This window comes from Lagenorhynchus albirostris, chromosome 21 (assembly GCF_949774975.1).
Source record: "Lagenorhynchus albirostris chromosome 21, mLagAlb1.1, whole genome shotgun sequence".
NCBI lineage: Eukaryota > Metazoa > Chordata > Mammalia > Artiodactyla > Delphinidae > Lagenorhynchus > Lagenorhynchus albirostris.
This window is the reverse complement of record NC_083115.1, coordinates 2,870,590-2,892,310: the sequence shown is the minus strand read 5'-3', so window position 1 is coordinate 2,892,310 and position 21,721 is coordinate 2,870,590. Positions and strand designations below refer to the sequence as shown.

The following is a 21,721-nucleotide window of genomic DNA, read 5'->3' as shown; positions in this document are numbered from 1 at the left end:
CTGTTTTTTCCCAGCATCTACTTGCTAGTGCATTATACGATTCACTTAACATATTATATTTTTGTTTGCCTCTCTACACAAAAGGTAAGCTCCATGAAGGCAGAGTTTGGGACTTTTCTTTCTTTCTTTCTTTCTTTTTGTCTGTTTGAGAACTGACTTATCTGCCCCGCTTAGAACAGCCCCTGGCATGTGGCAGGTGTTCAGAAAATATTTGCCAAGTGAGCTGACCAACTGCACAGCCTTTCCACAGTCACGGAGCACAGGACCTAGGCCCACGGGGGGTCGGACTCTGCTCAGGCGTTAGATGAGAGTCTCCAGGCCCAACTGGAATCCTGAGGCCAGCGGAGACATTCATAAACGCCTGGGTCCGTAACTGCCCTTTTGAACAGTTTTTTTATTGTGATAAGAACACTTGACATGGGCTCTATCCTCTTGACAGATTTTTGATTGTTGTAACTGCCTTGTTTATACTCATGTAATTTTATGGGCCTGGTGTCCGTAGAACTGGGGGACAAAACCCCCAAAACTTGAGTTGACTTGATTGAAACAGCTCTGGGGATGTTAAGAAACCCAACCAAGTCACCGGTTATCATGTAAAAAAGGGAGAAGTGTTCTGTCACTTGACTTCTCCCAGTTTGCAGCAATCAGCCCCCTTCCCTCGCTCCTAGTGAAAGGGAGTTGGTCACTTAGCAGTCCCTGCTGTGTCCGCCTAGTCCCCCAAGAGCGGGGAGAGGGCCAGCCTGGGAGCCCTCAACGCTGGGTCTGAGGGGCAAGCCTCCTCCATGGGAACAGCCCTGAGAGCACACAGGTCCCAGCAGGCAGCGAGGGCGCCCCAGCATCAGGGCGGGGGCCCTTGGTGACATGCATCAGTGGAGGCTGAGGGCCCCTGAACACCTGGCCCAGGTGAGACAGTGGAGACAGGCAGTGGGGGAGAGAGCGGACTTGCAGGCCAGGTGAGGTCAGAGGCAGAAGAGAAAGGCCACAGCACGCAGTCAACAGATGAGCCCTGTGCCCAGGGGCCCTGGATGGCATGTTTCAGGAGACACAGGATGTGGGAGAGTCACCAGTGTCAGGGGCACAGCATCCCCCTGGACAGGGCACCTGTCCCCACCTTCCACTCACAAGACCCCCGCCACAGGGGCCCACACAGCACGCGCACGTGCGCGTGGCCGGGAAGGCTGGTGACCTAGGAGTTGGGGGAGGACAGCGACGCAGCTGCGGGATGGGGCATGTGCCGGCCTCATGGAAGCCGGTTCACAGAACCATATTGCTTTTCAAGGCCTGTGAGGAGCCTCAGGTCTCTAATCCAACTTGCTGATTTTAGAGAAGAGGCTGATGACTCAGCAGTGGAGTCAGGCGCAAAGGGGATAGAAGCCAGCCTCCCGGCTCCCACTGCAGGGTAGGGCCTCCGCCCTGCTTCTGCACCCCTGGTCAGCGACAGAGATGGAGGGGCAGTGGGGGTCCCGGCCCTGCTCCTCACTTGGCCGCTTCCCCTGCTAAAAGGAAGGTGTCCTCAAAGGCCGCAGGGGTGGGTGCTGGGGGCAAAGGTCAGGACCCCCCGGGGCCCGGTCACATGGGGGCTTCTTGGCATAACAAACCACATCAAAACGAGTCAGGGGAAAGAGATGGGGCGAGAAAAAAGGGAGAGAAAAGCAGAGACCGGACTGAAGAAAAGATCCCGCTTAGTCTCAGAGAAGGGGCGGCAATAGGGCTTCAGGATGCCCCCTGGCTGGTCCCCATGGGACCTGCGCCAGAACCTAGCGCCCTTGCGTCTCCCCACCGACTGGGTCGATGGGTGCGCGCATGCGCAGAGCTGGGGGGCGTGCGGCACGCGGGGCGTTGAGCGGGGCCTCGGCTCCTCCCGTCCTGCCCGGGCCCCGGGCGCCCCCCACCACCTCTGCGTTCACCACCGCCCGTCCAGAGAGAGACTGACCTCCGGTCACCGGGAGAGAAGGTTCCAGGGAGGGTCAGGAGGCGGCGGCTCGGCCCCTTCGTCCAGGAGACACTCACCATTCATCTGGGAGGGGGACGACGAGTAGTCCCGGTCCGTGGGCCGGCGGTCGGGCTTCAGGTTGCGGCCCTGCCTGCCCGAGCCCTCCAGCATGTTCACGATCTCGCCGCGGTCGATGTGCCGCAGGGCCGCGTACAGGTTCTCCACTGCGGGCAGAGGGGAGGAAGGAGGGCGCTGGGGGGACCGCTACCCATCGCAGGGCGCGCGGGACGCCCGGCTCTGAACTCTGGTGGGGTGGGGGGAAGACTGCGAGGAGGGGGATTGCAGGCCCCCGCTTTTGTCGAAGTCAAAGCAAACTACCTCTTTGGAGAAGACGGCAGATCTGGGGACACTGCGGTTCCCGTCCGGCCCACGCAATAAAGCCAAAATCGCGGTAAAGCGAGAACACGAATGTTGTTGTTTTCCCAGTGCATATAAAAGTTATGCTTACACTACACTCTAGTCTATTAAGTGTGCAGTAGCATTCTGTCTAGAAAGACAAGGCATCTACCATACCTTTAAAATATTTTATGGCTAAAAAACGCTAACTGTCCTCTGAGCCTTCAGTGAGTCTTAATAGTCACATAAGGATCACTGATAACAGATCAGCGTAACAAACGCAATCATAATGAGAAGTTTTGAAATACTGAGAGAATTACCCAAATGTGACAGACACGAAGTGAGCAAATGCTGTTGGAACAGACCTGCTGAATTTGATTGGGAAAAAAACACAGTATCTGCGAAGCGCCGTAAAGTGAGGTAGACCTGTGTTTTGTTATCCTTTAACCGATCTTTTCCAGACCCTAACAGCGGCGAATTTCAAGGCATGGGAAGTGTTTTTTTGTAACCTAAGAGGAATACTACAAGAAGATAAGTGAGAATGATTGGATTCTGTCTTCTGGAAATCCTTGGTCCTTGCCAGCTGATTTGCCATGCAAACGTAAACACTCAATTTCCTCTTAGCGCTTTGTATGCGGGAATGGGGTGGAGGAGGGGCTGAAAAGAGTGAGACAAATCTTCCCTCCCCCGTTGGAGAAAATCCTGGAAGAAGAACTCCATCCGAGGGGTGACTCCTCACTGGGCTCTGTCCCGAGGGGACAATCCTCATTTGTTTGAGAAATTCAACCGGAAGGCACACACCCTACACAGATGCTGTCTGTCTTCTAGGGGTCCTGGTGCGCTGTGAACTCATTCTGAGGATGGGAAGAGATCACGGCCAAGATTCTCCAAAATCCCCTCCCGGCAGCCTTGCCCAGAAGACCAGGGATCCTGAGGGGTGCATGTGTGCGTGACTGTGCGTGTATGTATGTGTGAGACAGAGTGTGCAGAAGAGACTGGTTCCAAAGGCCAACACCACCCAGGGAATTTGGAGGGAGAACTACTTGGTGAGAAGAGGTCCTGGCACAGGCTTTGGGGAGAGAAGGCTCCCCAGCCCATCGGTACTGACTCTTTGCATCTTGGCCTTCACGGATGACCCAGAGGTTCAACAAGGCCACGCTCTGCTCCAGCAAGGAGTTGGGGTTCTCCACGCGGATCCTGTTGATGTCATCCACGCTGAACTGCAGCTCACGGGCCAGCTCTGCGCACAAAGAACCAAGACCGGGTGTGAGCCCAGCCAGAGCCCAGCCCCGGCCCCCGAGCCCGCGCGTGGAGTGGGGCGCCCGGCAGGGACCAGGACATAAAGAGCAGTCTCCCTCTGGATTCGGTATTCCTTCTTCCCAAGGAATACCTGGTGAAATGCTGACACTTACACTGTTGTATCCCCCGGGAACGAGCCAGGAGGAGGCATGTGCCCAGGAGAGTAAATAGGTATTGAATGAATGAGACTGAGCCACTTATCCAAGGTCACAGGACAGGCTGGGGCCACAGCGGGAGAGGGACGGACCCACTGACTCCCTCGGTGCTGTGGTCTGCGCTGCATGCCACTGCCTTTCCCGGGAGAAGCAGTTATAATGGAAATGCATTACTGTGTTTACGTTTCTTCCCGGAAAGGCGTTATTCACATTTAAAATGAAAATACAATTTCCCATCTAAATGCAAGGTAATACAGAATGCTAGCTCTTCCCCTCCCGTGATTTTTATTATTTCTCTCAGATGCTTTAGATGAGAGAACAGCATCGGAGTCTCATTTCAAGGATGAGGAAGACCAGAGGGGAAACTGATGGTGAGAATCAGCATATGCATGTACCCCCTCCACACACCCACACACACACACACACATACACACACTCACACACACCACACACACACCACACACACTCACGCACACCACACACACACCACACATACACACACTCACACACACCACACACACACCACACATACACACACACACCACATGCATCACATATGCACACCCACACACAACACACAAGCCACACACATACACACCACACATACCACATCTCTCACACACACCACATACAAGCCACACACACAAACACACACAAAACCAAGAAGCAGCAGCAGATGTGCTTCTCGGGCTTAAAGGAGGAGCAGTCTCAACTTCTACTGTGAGCTCCGCCACGCCGCCTTCCAGGAAGTTACTGCTAAGGTTTCCGAGCTTGTCTGAAGCCCTCTCTGCAGGTGGCTGAGTGAAGGGGGCCTGTTCATCCAAAATCTCACAGGAAAGTGGGGATTAAGTCACAGGGCCTGCGACTGAGTAGGACGCAGCCTGAGCTGTCACCGCCTCAGTTGCGTCAGGTCTCCCCTCATGGTGGACGGGGCTCGTGTATGACTTCAGCCACGGCCAGAGATGACAAATGAAAAACGTCCTGACTTGATCTTCTTCCCTCCCTTCCCTCAGCCACGCCAGCCTGTGGGGCCGGCGGCGTGTGCGGGGCCGGGGCGGTGGCAGGCAGGCGGGACGCGCATGTACGGGGCCGGGGCGGTGGCAGGCAGGCGGGACGCGCGTTTCTTGTTTGCTTGTGTGTGTTCTCGGTTTGCTGGCTTTGCAGGGCTCTGTCACTAACTCACTGCACAACTGAAGTCCCCCCAGTTAGCTAGGTCTCAGCCTCCCCATCTGTAAAATGGGCAGCCTGGATCCATGCTAAGTTCTCCTGTAACGTCTGCAGTTGAGTTTCTAAAAAGGAAAACCAGAGAGAAGTGGGGGAGGGAGGGAGCCCCCCTCTATTGGTAAACCATGGCGACAATCCCAGATCAGGGGCACACCGGTGGAGGGAAGAGGTTTAGAAACGCCTTCACCAGCTGCCCTTTAGCGGAGAGGAGGTGCAGAGGTAGGTGTAGACAGGCAAAGTGCTCTTCTGCCCCAATTGCCCCACTCACCGGCCCAGCTGAGGCCCAGGTGCTCTGATATAATAGCCATCTTCATGTCAGCCCGGTCTGCGCCGCTGAGGACACCTGGGGGGAAGCATCGCGTTCCATTTAGTAGCCTTGGCGGGACACAGAGCCGACAGGCGTGGGCGAGGGACCTCAGAGGGGCTCGGGGCCCGCTCCATGTCCACCCGATTGCTGGCTGGGCCTGCGAGGGTCAGTGGAGACCCCAGCCAAGGGCTGAGCCAATGGTGTCAGCTCGGAGCTCCCGTCGGGGTGAGGGGACGCTGCCTCCCTCACCGCCCCCGGGAAGGGAGTGAGCACAGAGAGTCACAGAGAGGTTGGTACCCAATGTGGACTCGCTGAGGATGCTGTATCTCAGGGCCAGTGGCGTCAGGGTCCTCCTCCGGTCATCGGCTCCACTGCCCTGCCAGAGAGAGACCAGGAAAGAGCGCTGTGGGTGCAGGCGGGGAGGACGCCTGGCCTGGCAGGCGATGGGCAGCTGCACTGCCTGGAGCCTCGACACACAGGGTAGAAGTGTGGGCAGAGGGGGGGCGAGAGGGAGTCTTAACGTACTTTATTATTATTATCATTAAGGATAAGCTCACACGGCCCTCATCACGTGCCAGGCCCTGCTTGATGGACACAACTCCCTATGAGGTAGGTACCATCATTCCTCCCATCTCACCGGGGAGGAGGAAACTGAGACCCAGAGGGCAGACTAACCCGCCCAAGGTAACTCAGCCAGTAAGTGGGTGGAGCTGGAGTTTGAATTTTTAAAAAAGTTTTTCTTTTTGGATTCCTTTCTGCTCAAAAGACTGGTTTTTGATGCCCAAGCCTTCGCACGCTGTGGCAAAGCACCGGGATGCTTGTTCAAGGCTGTGGGAAACCCGCCTGTGAAAGGGAAGTCGGTTCTCCCTAGTCCTCAGACAGAAAGGAGAAAACGAGCCTCAGATATCTGGATGTGACCTTGTTTGTCTAGTTCGGCATGAAAGGCTGATGATGAAAATGACAGGACGACACCAGCAAGAGAGACCCTCCCTCCAGCGCAGCGGAGACTCAGCTGCTCCCAGGCACCAGTGACGCTTGGTGCCCACACCTCTACTGAGCTCAGAGCCCTGGGCGAGCGCAGGGCTGAGACACCAAGCTTCCCTTCTCTGAGGGCCTGGGCAAGACAAGTAAGTAGAGGAAAAAGAGGCTCCAAAAGAGCCCTGACGTGGCTGGGACGCCTTGAGCCACCGGCCACCCGGCTGTCAGGCCTCGCCTTCCAACGTCCTGGAAGGGGCGTCCTGGGGAGCTCGGGGCCTCGGTGTGAACACGCGCGTCGCCCTCACACCCTGACGTTTGTTCCCGAGCTTTGCGGGAAGGGCTGGGCCACAGCCCGTGTCGGGGGAGAGCTCAGGGCCTTTCTCCACCGGTTCGGCTGACAGTCCCGGCAGGGCTCTCACCTTGGTGCAGGGTGGCATGGTGATGTTTAGGTGGCAGAGGATGTGCTGCGTGTCCTCGTACTTCATCGCCTTGCGCAGGAATGACAAGGACCCTGCTGGATCTCGACTGCTGTCCCTCACCTAGACTCGGTCACACAAAAGGGAGAGTCAGGGGCCGCCCCACTGGCCACCAGCCCAGCTGGCTCAGAGCTCTCCACCTCCCGGACTTCTAGACCCGGGCGAGGGGTGGGCGAGAGGAGGCCGCACCTTGACAGGAATGGCCAACCGGCTCTCCCGGAAAGACTGGAAGAGGAAACTCCGCTGCTGCGCGGCCTTCTTGATGGGCACCAGGTTCCCGGAGAGCTCTGCGAAGAGGGGCATTCCTTCCAAAACCTGCAGGAAAGGGAAAGCAAACGCAGCTGGTCAGGAGCAATGCCCAGATGCCCGGGCCCGCCTGTCCGCTCCCGTCTCTGCTTCCCCACGACCCCCCAGGGGCCGTGCTCTGGGAGGCCCCACTGGCTGTTTCGGAAAGGTTATGGTGGATGCTTCCTTCCTTCAGAGGAGTTTATAGTAAGCAGGACTCTTCATGTGTCCCTGCATGGTTGGTCAGCGTTGCTGTCAGAATACTCTAGAATTCCACTAGGAAATCACAATATGGCTTCCGAAACACATTGATCTCTTTTAACACCATCCAACCATGTTTACTTTATACGAGTGCCAGGAGGACCACGTTGTGGTTTAATCTCACCCATGATATAATGATCCCTACTGTGTATATAATGCTTTCAACTGAGACGTTATCGTGAACCCATTTGACAGTGGAGGAAACTGAGGCCCAAGGAGACTGGTTAGTGCCCAAAACAGCATTAGAGGCAGGTCCCAGCCCTGTGGTCCTTCTTCCGGGCCCTCCGAGCCCCCAGAAGGCTCAGCACAGCCTCTGAGGCCAGATCTTCAGAAAGGTCCTGCTTTGTCACACATCTTAACCTGAGTGAGGACCCTGGGATGGGTAACAGGTTCAAACCTAGTCCCCGTTCTTTACTGCTCCCCCATCTGCCCAGCCCCTCCCCTGCTTCCTCATCTGGGTGCTGCAAAACCCCTGGCGTGGCAGGGAAAGTGGGCTCTGTGGTCAGACTCCTGGGACAAATCCTTTCTCTGCCATTTACTTAGCTGTGTGACCTTGGGCAAGTTGCTTAACCTCCCTCAGTCTCGGTTTCCTCATCTGTAAACGGGGGATAGCAAAAGGACACACAGTTATGAGAATCAGGGGAGATGACGCCACTCAAGCACTTTTTGCTTTGGGGCCACACGGTGCGGCACGCGGGATCTTAGTTCCCTGACCAGGGATTGAACCCGTGACCCCTGCAGTGGAAGTGCGGAGTCTTAACCAGGGGATGGCCAGGGAAGTCCCACTCAAGCACTTTTAAAAGTACCTGGGGTGTAAGAACTTTAATAAATGTCAGCTCCTAGCACCACAAATCACTGGGCTGACAGCCTGCTCTCTCCTTGACCCACATGGTGTCCCTTGGCTCTGGGGAAGCTTCTTAAAGGGACATGGCTCAGGAGCCCCTCTGCAGAGGCCGCCCTCCTGATAGCCCTGGGTCCCAAAGGCGCCGGCTGCCCGCGAGGCGGGAGCCCAGGGGGCCCAGGCCCCTACCTCTGTGTCCCTGCTCCGGGCCACGAGGCAGGAGCCCAGGGGGGCCAGGCCCCTACCTCTGTGTCCCTGCTCCGAGCCACGAGACGGGAGCCCAGGGGGGCCAGGCCCCTACCTCTGTGTCCCTGCTCCGGGCCACAAGGCGGGAGCCCAGGGGGGCCAGGCCCTACCTCTGTGTCCCTGCTCCGGTCCACGAGACAGGAGCCCAGGGGGGCCAGGCCCCTACCTCTGTGTCCCTGCTCCGGGCCACAAGGCGGGAGCCCAGGGGGGCCAGGCCCCTACCTCTGTGTCCCTGCTCCGGGCCACAAGGCGGGAGCCCAGGGGGGCCAGGCCCCTACCTCTGTGTCCCTGCTCCGGGCCACGAGACAGGAGCCCAGGGGGGCCAGGCCCTACCTCTATGTCTCTGCTCCGGGCCACCTCCACGAAGTTCTCGTGCTGCTCCAGCGTCTTGTCCACCCTGTCATCCGTCGTCATGCAGTAGCAGCGCAGTCGCCCTTCTCTGGGGTCGTTCATCTTGGCGAAAATGACAAACTTGGCCATGTAGGGCACCGCGGTGAGCTCCTTGTACAGCAGGGTGGCGAAGTTCACAGCTTCAGCCGTCCGAGGGCAGTCCGACAGCCAGAACCTGAAAAGAGGGCAGCCGTGAGCCTGTCCCTAAGTACCTGAGGGGGAGCGTCTCCCCCATCTAATAGCCTGTAAGCCGGGCGGTGGCCTCTCTGACAGCCCCGGTGGGGGGGTGGGCAGGTGACGGCCTAAGCATGGCCACCCATGGGGACAGCGCTGCCCCCTCACGCGGGGCCCGGGGACCCATGGCGCCGGGCAGGCGGGGTGTCACCTGGCAGAGACGTTGGTGGTGAAGGTGGCGCACTCGTTGGCGTACATGAGCTTGGTGGTCCCCGTGATGTCTTCCCACTGGGCCTGGTCTGTCCCTCCTGTGACAGCAGTAGAAAGGGCTTGGGGGACCGTCTCCAGAAGCCAACGCGGGACGTGCACACCCGGCCGTGGCCCTGAGAGCACACCTACCCCTCCGCCCCTCCCCTCGCAGCAGCCCTCCTCCGGGGTCAGAGGGCTCTTCGGGGACAAGGCAGCTCTACACGGACGCAGCTGCTCGTCTCTCCGCGGAACCCATCACTCCCTAGCTCTGTGTCCTCCCGTCTCCCCAGGTGTCGTGGAAGGAGCTGCTGCCCAGAAGGCGGGGCGGGGCGGGGGCACCGCTCACCAATGACGCTGCAGAGCAGCCGCAGGCTGGTGGTGTCTCCCTCCCCGCTGTCCCGAGGGTTATCCGTCCAGGAGGGCGGCAGTGGGACGCGAAGCCCGATGGGGCGGTGGAACTTGCGGCGCCTCGGCTCCACGGTGACAATGGGGCTGAACGTGGCCTGGTTGCCCAGGAGTTTGGTGACCAGCTCATCGGGTACGGGCTGGGCCTGTGAAGTGCCGAGGGGGCACACTCAGCCCCGGAGCAGCAGAGGGGCTCATGGACGGAGGAAGAGAGCGGCTGTCCAGGCAGGTGCGAAGGCTCCCGGGGCGGGGGGCGGGGGGCGGGTCCCGCTCCTGCTGACGGCCAGCCCGGCTCTCCTCTCTGAGCCCCCGTCCCCATCTCCTTGCTGCTCCCCACTCCCGGGGGCCTTGCTCTGCTTCAGGCACCTCTCCAGGAAGCCAAGTGGCTTCCCCTCACGCTAAGCCTGTGGTTTAACACGTTATCTGGGGTTTTCTGCAAGTTACCAGGGCGTCTGCCCTATCTCACCCACCCAACTTTCTTCTGAGCTTCAAGGTCAGGGCTCTAATGGGACTTTTCAGGCCCTAGACCAACGGGTGGAGATGTCCTGGGGAGGAGGGTCATCTCTGAGCGCCCTGACGCCTTCCATCCCTGAACCCGGTCCAGGTGATGGGGCCCCAGCAGGTAAGGAGAGGCTGTGTCACCTGCAGGGCCAGCTTCACTTTCTTGGTGACAGCATTTTCTGGGAAGGTGGCCTGCACCAGGGGGACGAGCGTGCTTTTCAGGGAGCCCCCCTCGGGGCCGATGGTGTCGTAGTCCTGGTAGAGCCTTGACATAATCACGAAGTACAAGGGGAAGTCGGTGGTAACGATGCGGCAGACCCTCTTCTTCTCCAGCTCCTCCAGGCTCCCCAGCTCTGCAACCACAGGCCCGTGCCCGCCCATCACCATGGTGGCTTCCCAGGGCCCCTGATCCCCACTCTGGCGCCCCCTCCCCAGGCCCCGGCAGGGGCAGGAGGCTGGGCCACCTGGAAGGAGAAAGGTCCTGGCCCAGGGGGTCCTGCACAGGACACCAGGCTGCAGGGGCCCGGGCGCCGGAGCTGGGCCACGTCTAGCCTCTCAGGGGGTCCCACACTCCGGGAGACCCCGACAGCCCACCCCAAAGTGCAACCCCAAACCCCGTCCTCCAGGAGGAGGGCCGTGCTCCGGATCCCTGGGGCTCGCGCACCTTCGTCCATCCCGTTGAGGATCTGATCCAGGTAGCTTTCTCCGTAGCGGTTCTTGTGTTCCTTCCACACGGAGCCGTTTTCACTCCGCAGCACCACGAGCTCGCGGTCCCCACGGCCTTGGGAGGCGAAGTGGGGGACCTCCACGATGACAGGGCTAGGGGGACAGGGGACAGTGGAGAGGGGCCCGGACGCAGGTGTGCGTGCCGTGTGGGCGGCAGCCATGGGCTCAGTAGGGAAGAGTAGCCGGGTCCTGCCTGGAAAGAGGCTGTCCCGTCTGCAGCCTGGTCCTCACAGTCGGACAGACCCGCCTCAGGTCCCAGAGAACCCCCACCCCCGGACCCTCTAGCTACCCACCAGGCCCCAACCTCAGTTCACAGGGGGCTCTCCTGCCATGGCCACACGGCCGAGGCTCAGCAGAATAAAGCTGCCCCTGGACCTGAGCCCGAGGGCCCGCCTGACGTCCTAGACGGGCGACCCAACCCCTCTGAGCCTCAGCTTCCTCCCGTGTCAGTGTGTGAAAGGACATTTCCTTGGGAGGACGGCTTTGAGGACTACATGTGAAGGGGAAGTCAACGTGAAAGCGTTTCACAGCTGCTTTACAATCGGTGGATGAAAGCTTGGCAGCGGGGACAGGCCGTGGGTGGAGATGGGAGGGCAGGGCCTCCTGGGCAAGACCCGTTCCAACACAGAGCCCGTGGCGCCTGAGGGATGCAGAGCTCCAAGGAGAAGCCCTTCTGCTGCGGGAAAGGTGAGGAGGGAGCCTCTGAAACCATCAGTCCTGTCCTTGGGGGCCATGCTGCAGGGCCGCCTTCTAGGAAGACCGTTTCAGAGCTTAAATAATCAAACCCTGGGGGCCCCGAAAGTGGCCATCTTCATCCCCCCGCTAGTGTCACACAGGCGCTGAGGGCGTTAAGCTCCCCCTGGGGAACAGACTCCTACGTGTACCTAGAACAGGCCGTGGAAGGAACACATGGACCCCTGGCTCTGACCGGTCAGGACACAGAGAACACGGGTGCGGGCTGCAGGCTCGCCTCCCCTCTGCCCGGGCTGGGCTGGGGCTGTGTGGTCGCAGCGCAGCAGGGACAGGTCGGGGGCATGGGAGTGACCTCTCACCTCAGGAACTGGACTCCCGTGGGGCCCAGGGCGATGACCCTGCTGGCCAGGCCCTCCTCCTCGGCCAGCGGGGGCGGCGTGGGCAGCTTCTGGGGCTTCACCAGGCGGCAGGTGATGCGAGTGGGTGCTGCGCACGTCCGGGGCGGGACCACCACCCTCAGGCCATTGTACCTGCTGCCCCGCATGGAGCCCCCGCGGGCGTCCACCATGAAGCTCACCAGGAACCTAGGGCACAGCGGGTCCGTGTTGGCTTCTCCTGGGTGGGCGAGCAGGGCCAGAGCTGCCAGCCCTCCCAGGCCACTCACCCTGTGTGCACAGGGCTGGCCACCGGGCTGATGTTGTCTGAGGTCTCTGTGGCCGGGCTGCTGGGGATCAGCGAGTCTTCATCATACTCCTTAGACGCCTGCAGAGGGGACAAAGGCCAGCTGTCCTGTCACCCCCGGGCCACGGCTGATGGTCTCGGCCAAGGTCGGGGAGGCTCAGCCGTGAACCAAGGGGCCCAGCGTAGGAGGCGCTGATCTGGAAGGGCTCCCACCACACAGCTGGGCCCTGCGGTAGTCACCCTCCCTGCACTCTGAGCCCCTCCCCAGCTGGACCGTCTCCTCCCACATCCTCCCACCCCAGACGGGGCACAGCGGGACGCCAGGAGACCCAGGTTCATGCCTCGGGTTCATGACTTAGGCAAGGACTCGGGGCACGGTTGGCCAGGGAACAGCAAGACCCGGGTCCGCTCGGACCTTCTCACTGTCGTCTTCGGCGGCCCCCGGGGAACGTGCCACTGCAGCCCCGGGGCCACGTTTGACCGGGTCTCCCAAATGTCACCCGGGGCGTGACACCAACGTCACACCACTATGATGTGCCCGAGGGTGGAACGGCGGATTGGACGGCGTCACAGCCGCCTCCCTCTGGCTCCACTTTCGGGTCGAGGGGATGCGCGTGCCTTCAGTGGCAGGGGAAGAGACCAGCCTCAGCTGGAAAACGGACAAGCCCGGCTCGGTGATCGGGCCTCAGGGTGGCCAGTCCCAACCTTCAAATACCACACTGCTTTCTTTTTACCCTAGAAAACCCCTTTGCCCAGGTGACAAAGTGCCAAATGGCCTAAAATTAAACCAAGAGGAATTACATTGTTTTAAACCATCCCACCGATCTTGGAGACAAATTCAGGTGGCATCCAGGGAAGCCACAAAATAGGGTATTGTAATGAGTAACAGCCCACGCCGGGAACAGCTCTCCTTGACGTCCTCTTTCCATCTGTATTGGTATTTTAAGCTCCCGGTAATCCCTTGAGGAAGGTGAGGCAGAAACTGTCCCCTTTTTTTATGGACGTGAAAGAAAAAAAGCTCAGAGTTCCAGAGCCGCCCGCAGCTTCACAGAGTGCAAATGCAGCCTCAGGCTCCCTCTCTGGCGCCGGGACCCTTGGCCCCAACAGGTGCATAAGGCGTGTGCTCAGGGGCTGTGGCCCCGAGAACATGGGCTTTGGAGCCAAAACTTCTGGAGTCAGTTCTCAGCCCCACTGAGACCAGCGTGAGGGTGTCCCACACGCCCTTCGGCTCTCGGAGACCCAGATCATCAACAGCTAGGATAAGAGCACTGACAGCACAAGTGCTACCAAGAACACGTGGAATCTGGGACCTGCGGGGCTTGGTAAACGCTGCCAGCTCTCAGCTATGAGCTCCTATTGTCCTGCAGGTCGTCTCAAAACAATCACTGTCCAGGGGACCTGCTCCCTGCCAAGGGGAAGTAAGAGAAAGGATGCTTCTTACCTGCTCTGGCTCTTCAGATCTGATCACCACTGTCTCAGGTGTGACGCAAGGAATCCGAGGGATGGCTGGGGATTCCACCCTGTGTGCCGAGAACGTTGGGACATCAAGGGATGATCCTTATGAGTAGCCCCCCTCTTCCACGGAAGGCCTTAGTGAAACACTTCTGTACCCCCAGGATCACCTATCCGATCCGACCGCTCGCCACCACCTGAATCCCACTGGCACATGTGGAACATCCTGGCCTTCACACACTGACCAGCCTCCTCCCTCTGCCCCCATGCCTGTCCCCAGAGCCTGACTGTCCTGGCTGAGTGAAGGACCTGCCTCCTCCAGGAAGTCTTCCTGCATGCACCACCCCTGTTCTGCAGCCTTCGACCCCTAGGTGAGGGAACCCTCGCTCTGGCCATTACATCTTATTCTGCGTCACGATCTGTCCACTGGGTGTGTGTTTTGGTTCTACCAATATATCTGTAGGTTGTCCGTGGTCAGGGTCCGAGCCTCAAGTTTCTCTCTAAGCGCAGCTCAGAAGTACTGGCCATGGCTTTCCTTCTCCCCGGCCCACCGCCTATTCTGTGTGAGCCCCGGGACCAAGCTGGCACACGCCTGTCTTTTCAGAAAATACCGAGGGCTCAGTGTTTCTAGAAAGTTGTCACTTTTCGATTCATTCACAAAGTCCCCGGGTGTGGCGGTGCACCCACGTCGCAATAGCTCACAGCATCTCAGGGAGGAGTGAGAAACACAGGCAGACACAAACCCTCCGTGGGTCTTCCCTAATGGACAGGCCAATGGAGGGACGTGGCCAGCCCCTGAGGCCAGCTTGGCAGAAGTTCCTTTCTTTTTTTTATTATTTAAATTCTTTTAATTGAATGAAAGCTTTTAAAAATTCTGTAGTGCTTTGCAATTTTCAAAAGTTTCACACACATGATTTCATATAATCCCATAATGACACTCCCCCCCCCCGCCCTTTTTTGGCAATGGTTTCTAATGGCAATCTCCCTTGGCGGATTTTTTCTGGTGAGAAGCTGAGTGTGTGAGAGGGGGAGGGGTATGGAGACTGAGCGAGGAGAGAAGGAACAGTGGGGGGCAGGGACCCCTGAGAGGGTGGCTTGCGGTAGGAGAGACCTCTGCGCCTGCCTGGCACCCCTGGTGCAGGGCTAGCTTATCCTAAGGTGCTGGACCAGCGCTCCGTCCGGGCTCGGCCTTCCTGGAACCTTCCAGCTCTGGAATCTTCCTACTCAGTCCCCGGGGTGGACCTTGACCTGCCTCGGCGTGAGCATTACTTACACTTGGTCCAGCTTCGGCACAAAATCCAGCAGCTCTTTCTCTTCATCTATATCCCTGGTATCCTGCTTCTCAGCCTTGAAGCCAACAAGTTCTTCCCCTGAAACCGCACAAGTTTAAGTGAGTGACAGGACGGAGATTCCCTCTTTCTTTTTCTAAAGAAAAGAGGGAATCTGCTGCTCTTCTCAACGCTCACCCCGAGGAGTGGGGGAAGGTCTCAGATGCTCCAGGAGGACCATAGCAACGTCTTCAACCAGCCCTGACCCTGTTCCTCCAGCCCTGGTACCTGGAGCAGGGCAGCCAGCCCCTGATATCTTAGTCTGCACCAGGCTTTGGAGAAGAAAACAGTCCCATCAAAAAAAAGAACTTTTTCTGCCTGACAAGTTCCACTTCAAAACAGCCCTTGTGGCGTGTGCACTGACACCAAAGAAAGAGGTGCTTCTGTTCTTTTCCACACCACACGCAACAGAAGAATAAACAACTGTGGAACCAAACCCATCCATTTTGAGAGGCTCTAGGAACTTTAATAACCATGGCGGCTGAACCCTCATTATTTCCTAAGCGCATCACCAGGACGTTCAAAGTCTGTCTGCAAACCAGACTGCCTCTTTGTTTCTCTCGCCTCCTTGAACTGGAGTTGGAGCCCTGGACCTTGCAGGGTCCTTTACTGCCCCTCAGCAGTGTGTGTCCTGGCGTTGTGATCTGGAGCCGACAGGATGGAATCACAGCAGCTCATGCAGTTATGATCACAGACACAGTGGCATGGGCACAGACACAGACATGGACAGGTTGGAGCCGCCCGCCAGGGCACGGATCTTACGGATGGAAATTTCCTGTTTTAGTCAAGCTCTGATTGTTATGAAAACCAGGGATGGATTAGTGAGATCTTGGATTGCTTAGAGTGAAATGCACTTGTGAGAATGGACCACAGGGAACAGAAAGTGTTTCATACCCATTATAGTTATATGAGCAGTTCCTGGAAAGCAAAGAAGAGCCAAGTTTAAGGATGGATAGGATTGAAGTCAGTTAAATTAAGAGGCATATCATCAAAGGGGATACAGGAGAGCTTTCATCGCCTAGCTGACAAAACTACATGACCCCTGGGTTACTGATATGCAAGGGGCCAGAGAGAAATCTGATCCAGCCCCACCCTTTTTTATCACGATCTTTCTCTTCCAAGTTCAGTGGGAAGACAGGCTTGCCTGGGGCAGGAAAAATGCCACAAGTACCCGTGGCCACAGAAGTTGAAACTATAGTCATTTCGTGACTGACTGTCGACCCAGCGGGTGGTTAGAAGAGCAGCTTATGAAAAGCGATTCTTCCAGATTTTAAATGAAACAAGCTTTGTTCAAAGCACAAGGAACACACCAAGTGGAATTTTATGACAGCTCCTTACAGCTCTGAGAGTTGACTGAGTTGAATCACAGTCCTTGTATGATATAGGCAGACACACATGTATTTGTGAAACTTTGTGGGATTTTATATTTTAATCCCTGCGATGTAGATTTCCTTCTTCTAAAATCACATTAAAGGGGTCTTTTGGATAACGGACAGCATCTTTAGAGCGTGGTTCTGTCCAGCTCTTACTAGGTCGGCAGAGGTGGGCATGCTGTGAGGTGCCCCGGGGCGACAGCAGGGCCCCCCCCCCACCGGAGTGTTCAGAGCCCCGAGCACCCCTTTCAGCCTGACTTGACCCGGACGCGGTGTTGATCCCAGCCTGTACCTTCATCTTCAGAGACGTCCAGGATCTCATCCACCGTCTCGGGGAAGCTCATCCGGTGCTTGTCGCTGACCAACTAAAAGGAGAAAAAGCAAAGACTTCAACCCAAACACAGCAGTGGGCCCTTTCACCCATTCAGCAGTTACCTGGTTATGAGTGTGGAGACAGGAAGGAGACGGCAAAGGATGTTTGTCCCAAATGAAGAAAATGACAGCTAAGAGGGTCTCTGGGGTCTGGCAGGAACCGCAGAGGGATGAACGGAACCCCAGCTTCCCGGCGCCTGGTACCTGCCCCCAGTCCCATCCAGGGCTACCCGCTCCGGTCTGGTGGCGGCCCCTACTCCTCCGGCCGCTAGGTGGCAGTAAAGACCCGCCTGATGAAGGAGGAGCCCCGCCCCCCGCGCCCCGTCCCCAGTTCTTTTGGCTCTGAGCTTCCCGCGGGAATCCTAGGACACCTAGGCTCCCTTTCCCGGGGTACCCCAAGGGGCGCCCTGCGGCCAGGCTGTGTGTGTCCGGGGTAGGGGTGCAGGGGAGGAGCAGACGTACCGCGACACTGGTTTCATCGGTGACAACCTTGAGCACGTCTGTTACAGAAATGTAGCCCAAGCGCTTGGCTATGGCCAGAGGTGTGGTTCCATTCTGGGGAGAACAGCGGAGGGAGGGCGAGGTCAGACCGAGCTCACGCCCCAGTCGTTCATACCCAGAGCAAGACCCCTGCACACGCGTGGGCCCAGATGTGTGTCGCCGACACCCACAACGACGCTGCAGGGCGAGAGGAGGCCACAGTGCGCCAGCCTTGAATGGGAGCAGGGGAGATCTTACCACCAAAGTCAAGGGTGGTCAAGAGGAGAGCCAGAGGGAAGGTCAGGGTCAGGGGGGCACCAGATGCAGTTGTAGGAATAGGAGGGCACCGGGCAGTACTGCCCATGGCTCCCAAGGCCGGTTCTTTGGGTGTCAGTTACTGAGCATTCAAATAGTTAGAGTAATCCACATACTTCAGTGAACTCTTCTCAGGCCAATCAGAAATCACGAGTCACCAGAAACAGGGGAGGGGCCTATTTCTACTCTGGTTTTAAAAGGCAGAGCTAAGCGACACTAAACGGATACTGAGGCTTTCTTTTCTTCTAAGTTCTCTGGTCCCAGGGGGTGCCCCGCTCCGATTCAGCCCCATCCACAGTTACACGGTTTCAGCAACCGCACCCACAAAGGCCTGCACGCTTGCTGAGCTGGAAGCGGCCGCGGCGACAACCTAGTAAAGCTGACAGTCGCGTTATCCAGGGCAGGAAGTTCACCCTGAACAGTGACCACGGACGTGGCTGAAGACACCGAGGCCCCCAAACCTCACACACCACTCAAGACATTTGGCTTTGTTCACTCCCACAGATTTCAGAAAGGGTTTTGACAATATTTTAAAAAACATAAAAAGGGGGGTGGGGAAACAGTGCTACCAGGATAACCTTCTGTCTTCCAGAAGGAGGAACTAATCCCAACAGCCCACGCCCTGGGGAGCCCGTCCAGGCCCCAGACACACAGGAGGATGACCCGAGTTTCCCTGGTGAAGGGATAGCGCATGGGGCCGCCCGTGAGAGCAGGTCTCTGAAATCAGGAACCGGGCGGGTACTTACCGAGCTGACCTCGTTTGGGGAAGCACCATTTTTGAGAAGCAGTGTCACGATGTCTGTATGGCCTTGTTGAGCTGCCTGGTGCAGGGGACTGTATCCGAGCTGTAAAGCAGGCAGACATTTGGCAGGGTGAGCTAGCTACGAGAGAAAGCACTGCCCACCTGCCACACAGCGTGTGCGTCTTCTGTGTGCAACGTAGAAAGGCGTTTTCCCCATTTCCTCCTCCAGCGTCAAAGCTGAAAGTTGTGGTGGGGCCCCAAGTGCGCCCGGAGTGACCCTGGCTGCATCTGAACTTGGCACTGCTCTCAGGCAACCCAGTACCTTAGTCTTGGCATTGACGTCCGCCTGGTGCTGTAGCAGGAACTTCACCAGCCTGATATTCCCATAATGGCTCGCCACGTGGAGTGGAGTGTAACCCATCTGGAAAGCAAGAGAGGAGACAGGGTGACCAGCAAGGCTTCGGGGGACACCACGAGCCGTTCTGAGCTGGATGGGAATGAAAGTCTCACGACAGTGGTGACTGAAAGAGAGGATGGACGAGGAGGCCCTTTGCAAGGTCAGCAGTGGGGCACCACGGGCCTGGGAGGGACAGGGCTCGGTGTCAGTCAAGTGCAGTGTGAGATGACTAGGAGAGACCCAAGTGGAGAGGTTAAGTAGGTGACTGGAAACCGACACTGAGCCCAGGGAAGAGGGCAAGGCAAGGAGGCACCTGAGGGGAGTTGAAAGTCTTGGAGGTGAGAGACATCCCCCAGGATAAGTGTGGAGAGAAAAAGTGGGGCCCATGGACTGAGGCAGTACTTACAGGGAGGTCAGAAAAGAGGATGGGGAGGGAGCAGCAAAGAGGAGGGAGGAAAGCCAGGAGAGGCCCGTGTTACAGAAGCCAAAAGGGGTCAACCCCAGAAGGAGGGAACCGCCAGCAGACCCTGGGAGAGCAGCAGACTCAGATGAGCACAGACAGCAGTGCAGAGATCACTGCCGACCCAGACAAGACCTGCCTTGCACACTTATTTCCACTAGAAAGCTGAAATCCCACTGAAAAACTCCCCAGAAGGCTGTCTAGGTTACAGAGTTGTACCATAATGGAATTTATAGGAACTGGCCATGGCTAGAAATCGGTGGCTTTGGGCATTTGTTCATTTGAGTTTTGTCTGCAGAGGAGGTAATTGTCAAGAAAGCCATTCTGCTGAATATTTTAATGCTCCCTCCAAACGCCAACAAGCCAAGGCTCTCTGGGCTCCTCAGTGTCCCTGGGGAGCCCGGTCCCAGAGGTGATCTGGACCCAGACCCTGCAGGCTGGATCTGGAGTGATGGGATGGCTTTGGGACCCCCAAGTGCTAACCCACAACATAAGATCTCTCAGGACAGGACCCCAAAAGACGAAACCAGGCCCACAAAAGAAGCCTCAAAGATCCAGAACATTCTTTGGTTTAAAGCAGGTTCCTTTTGAAGCTATAGGCAGCTGGGGATAAAATATGTCTCTGGATTTTTCTCAGGGAGGCTTCAATGTCACACTGTTGCCCGATGTGCCGGAGGAACGCTGGAAGGGGCTGGGGCTACAGGGGCGTCACTTTGTCCCTTCCTTTGAATACAGTTGCCTTTTGGTGAAAAAGAACAAAATGTCACTTCTTCCAGGAAGCCTCTTCCTTCCACCAAATGGAAACACCCTCTCCTCCCTCTGTGCTCCGTGGGTTCACGAGAAGCCCCCTTGCACCGCATATCACACCGGCTGTCCCTTCCTGACTCTTATGTCATCTGCAGATGCCTTGAGGCTCATTGCACTGTGTGCTGGGCACTGGGTCATCCTCCACCCAACCCCCACCCCCAGAGCTCCCTGCACACACAGAGGCTCAAAGAATGCTGACCTGCTTTTAGCCAAATGCCGGAGTAGAAGGGGCGGAATTTTCCAGTGCATCCTGACATGTTGATACCTTGCTCATGTAAGACAGGGCTTGGAATCATGATTAAACGTCCTTTCACTACAGAGGATCAAAGGTCTAGCCAACTTTTTAGACTCCCCACTGGAAAGCGAGCCCATTGGCCTGGGGTCCTCAAACTCCACTACCGCCCCTAGGAAGTGGCAGACAGGAATGGGCCACTGGGTCCTCGGGGTATCCAATATCCTCAGATGGACCAGTGATGGAGGCCAGAGTGGGTAGGCCTGTGGGTGCAGGGGGAAAGGGGAGTCCCTGTGGACAGAGTGCTGGCTGCTGGCCTTACCCGGGTGGCGGCGTCCACCGTGACACCATGTTTGATCAGCACGTCTGCCACTGGAACGTGACCTTCTTGTGCGACCAGATGAAGGGGAGTGAGTCCACTCTGGAAAGGAAAAGCAGTTCATCAGCTTGGAGCCAGGAAAGAATTCCAGGCGACACTGAAAGAGCACTGAGGTTTGGGAGTCGAACTTGGCTTTGCACGCTCCAACCAGTTGTTTGACCTTAGACAAGCTCTTCTAGCCCCGCCCCCCCCCATCCTTAACTAAAATATGAGGTGGTTAGACTGAATCAGAGGTCAGCAACAGTTTCTGTTAAGGGCCAGATGGTCAATATTTTAGGCTTGTGTCTCTCTTGCAACTACCCAGCTCCGCCAGTTATAGTGAGAAAGCAGCTATGCCAACACGTAAATGAATGGGCATGACTGGCTTCCAATAAAACTTTATTTGTACAAACAAGTGGTGAGCTGGATTTGGACCCCAGGCCGTAGTTTGCTGAATTCTGAACTAGATGAACTTTATGACCCTTTCCAGTGGTAACATTTCCTATTTCCATGACTCGAGATGAGCTTCAAAGCCTTGGTTTGCTTATCGAGAAAATCGGGATTATAACTGACGAATCTCAAGGGCAAAGGAAGGCTCACTTGAGAAAACAGACGAAAATGCATTGTAAACCACGACGGGACATTTAAATGCAGCCTGTGATCAGCACATCCCAGCCAGTAAACAGGGTGGAGGATCCTGCTGGGACCGAAACCCCCAGATTCCTGGAGTTTTCATCACAGCTTTCTCAAGAGGATGGTGACGCTCCAGCGACCTTGACTGACACGTGCGCATTCACGCAAAAATGCCAGGAAAGGCTTCCCTCCCCCGGAGCCCGCTCGACACGCCTTCCTAACCATGGGGCAAACAGGGCTGCAGCTCCTCTGTCATCGGAGCCAGTGGGCAGGGCCTGCCCCCTCTCCAGAGACTCCACTCGCCCTCCCCTGCCGTCTGCGCTTCCCCCAGGCTGATGGGAGGCCCAGTGGTGCGCCTGCCTAGCTGAAGCCTGCGCAGGCAGGTGGGGCTGCCCACATAAGAACAGGTCCTGGGTCGGTCAAAAGCGTCCGGGTGCCCTGCCTGATCCTTGGGATAACGCGGTAACCTGACTGGTGAGTGTGGATGTGGATGAGTGGGGATGTCTCAGGGCAGGGCACCCCCCTCTCCTCCTGGCTCATTTAAATGGTACC

General features: G+C 57.3%; 1 protein-coding gene across 12 annotated transcripts in view; it reads right to left on the bottom strand.

Moving 5' to 3' along the window:
* Nucleotides 1–21,721, bottom strand: part of ANK1 (ankyrin 1) — a 96,910-nt gene that overhangs the window by 27,789 nt on the left and 47,400 nt on the right. For 6 of the 12 annotated variants that reach the window (XR_009538277.1, XM_060136527.1, XM_060136520.1 and 3 more), the window contains exons 18-38: nt 20,501–20,599; nt 18,605–18,703; nt 18,287–18,385; nt 17,208–17,300; nt 16,666–16,738; nt 15,895–15,918; nt 14,946–15,042; nt 13,662–13,740; nt 12,204–12,301; nt 11,899–12,123; nt 10,785–10,939; nt 10,262–10,473; nt 9,561–9,765; nt 9,177–9,273; nt 8,735–8,966; nt 6,958–7,083; nt 6,712–6,831; nt 5,612–5,690; nt 5,276–5,350; nt 3,438–3,569; nt 2,011–2,157 (exon numbers count right to left, since the gene is read on the bottom strand). Coding sequence is in view for 10 of the 12 variants with exons in the window: in XM_060136527.1 (XP_059992510.1) it covers nt 2,011–2,157; nt 3,438–3,569; nt 5,276–5,350; nt 5,612–5,690; nt 6,712–6,831; nt 6,958–7,083; nt 8,735–8,966; nt 9,177–9,273; nt 9,561–9,765; nt 10,262–10,473; nt 10,785–10,939; nt 11,899–12,123; nt 12,204–12,301; nt 13,662–13,740; nt 14,946–15,042; nt 15,895–15,918; nt 16,666–16,738; nt 17,208–17,300; nt 18,287–18,385; nt 18,605–18,703; nt 20,501–20,599 (2,566 nt within the window). In the remaining 2 variants the exon portion in view is untranslated. Of the gene's footprint in view, nt 1–1,933; nt 2,158–3,437; nt 3,570–4,496; nt 5,073–5,275; nt 5,351–5,611; nt 5,691–6,711; nt 6,832–6,957; nt 7,084–8,734; nt 8,967–9,176; nt 9,274–9,560; nt 9,766–10,261; nt 10,474–10,784; nt 10,940–11,898; nt 12,124–12,203; nt 12,302–13,661; nt 13,741–14,945; nt 15,043–15,894; nt 15,919–16,665; nt 16,739–17,207; nt 17,301–18,286; nt 18,386–18,604; nt 18,704–20,500; nt 20,600–21,721 lie in introns of those variants that run through there. The other 6 variants (XM_060136522.1, XM_060136525.1, XM_060136518.1 and 3 more) reach the window with 3 other exon arrangements.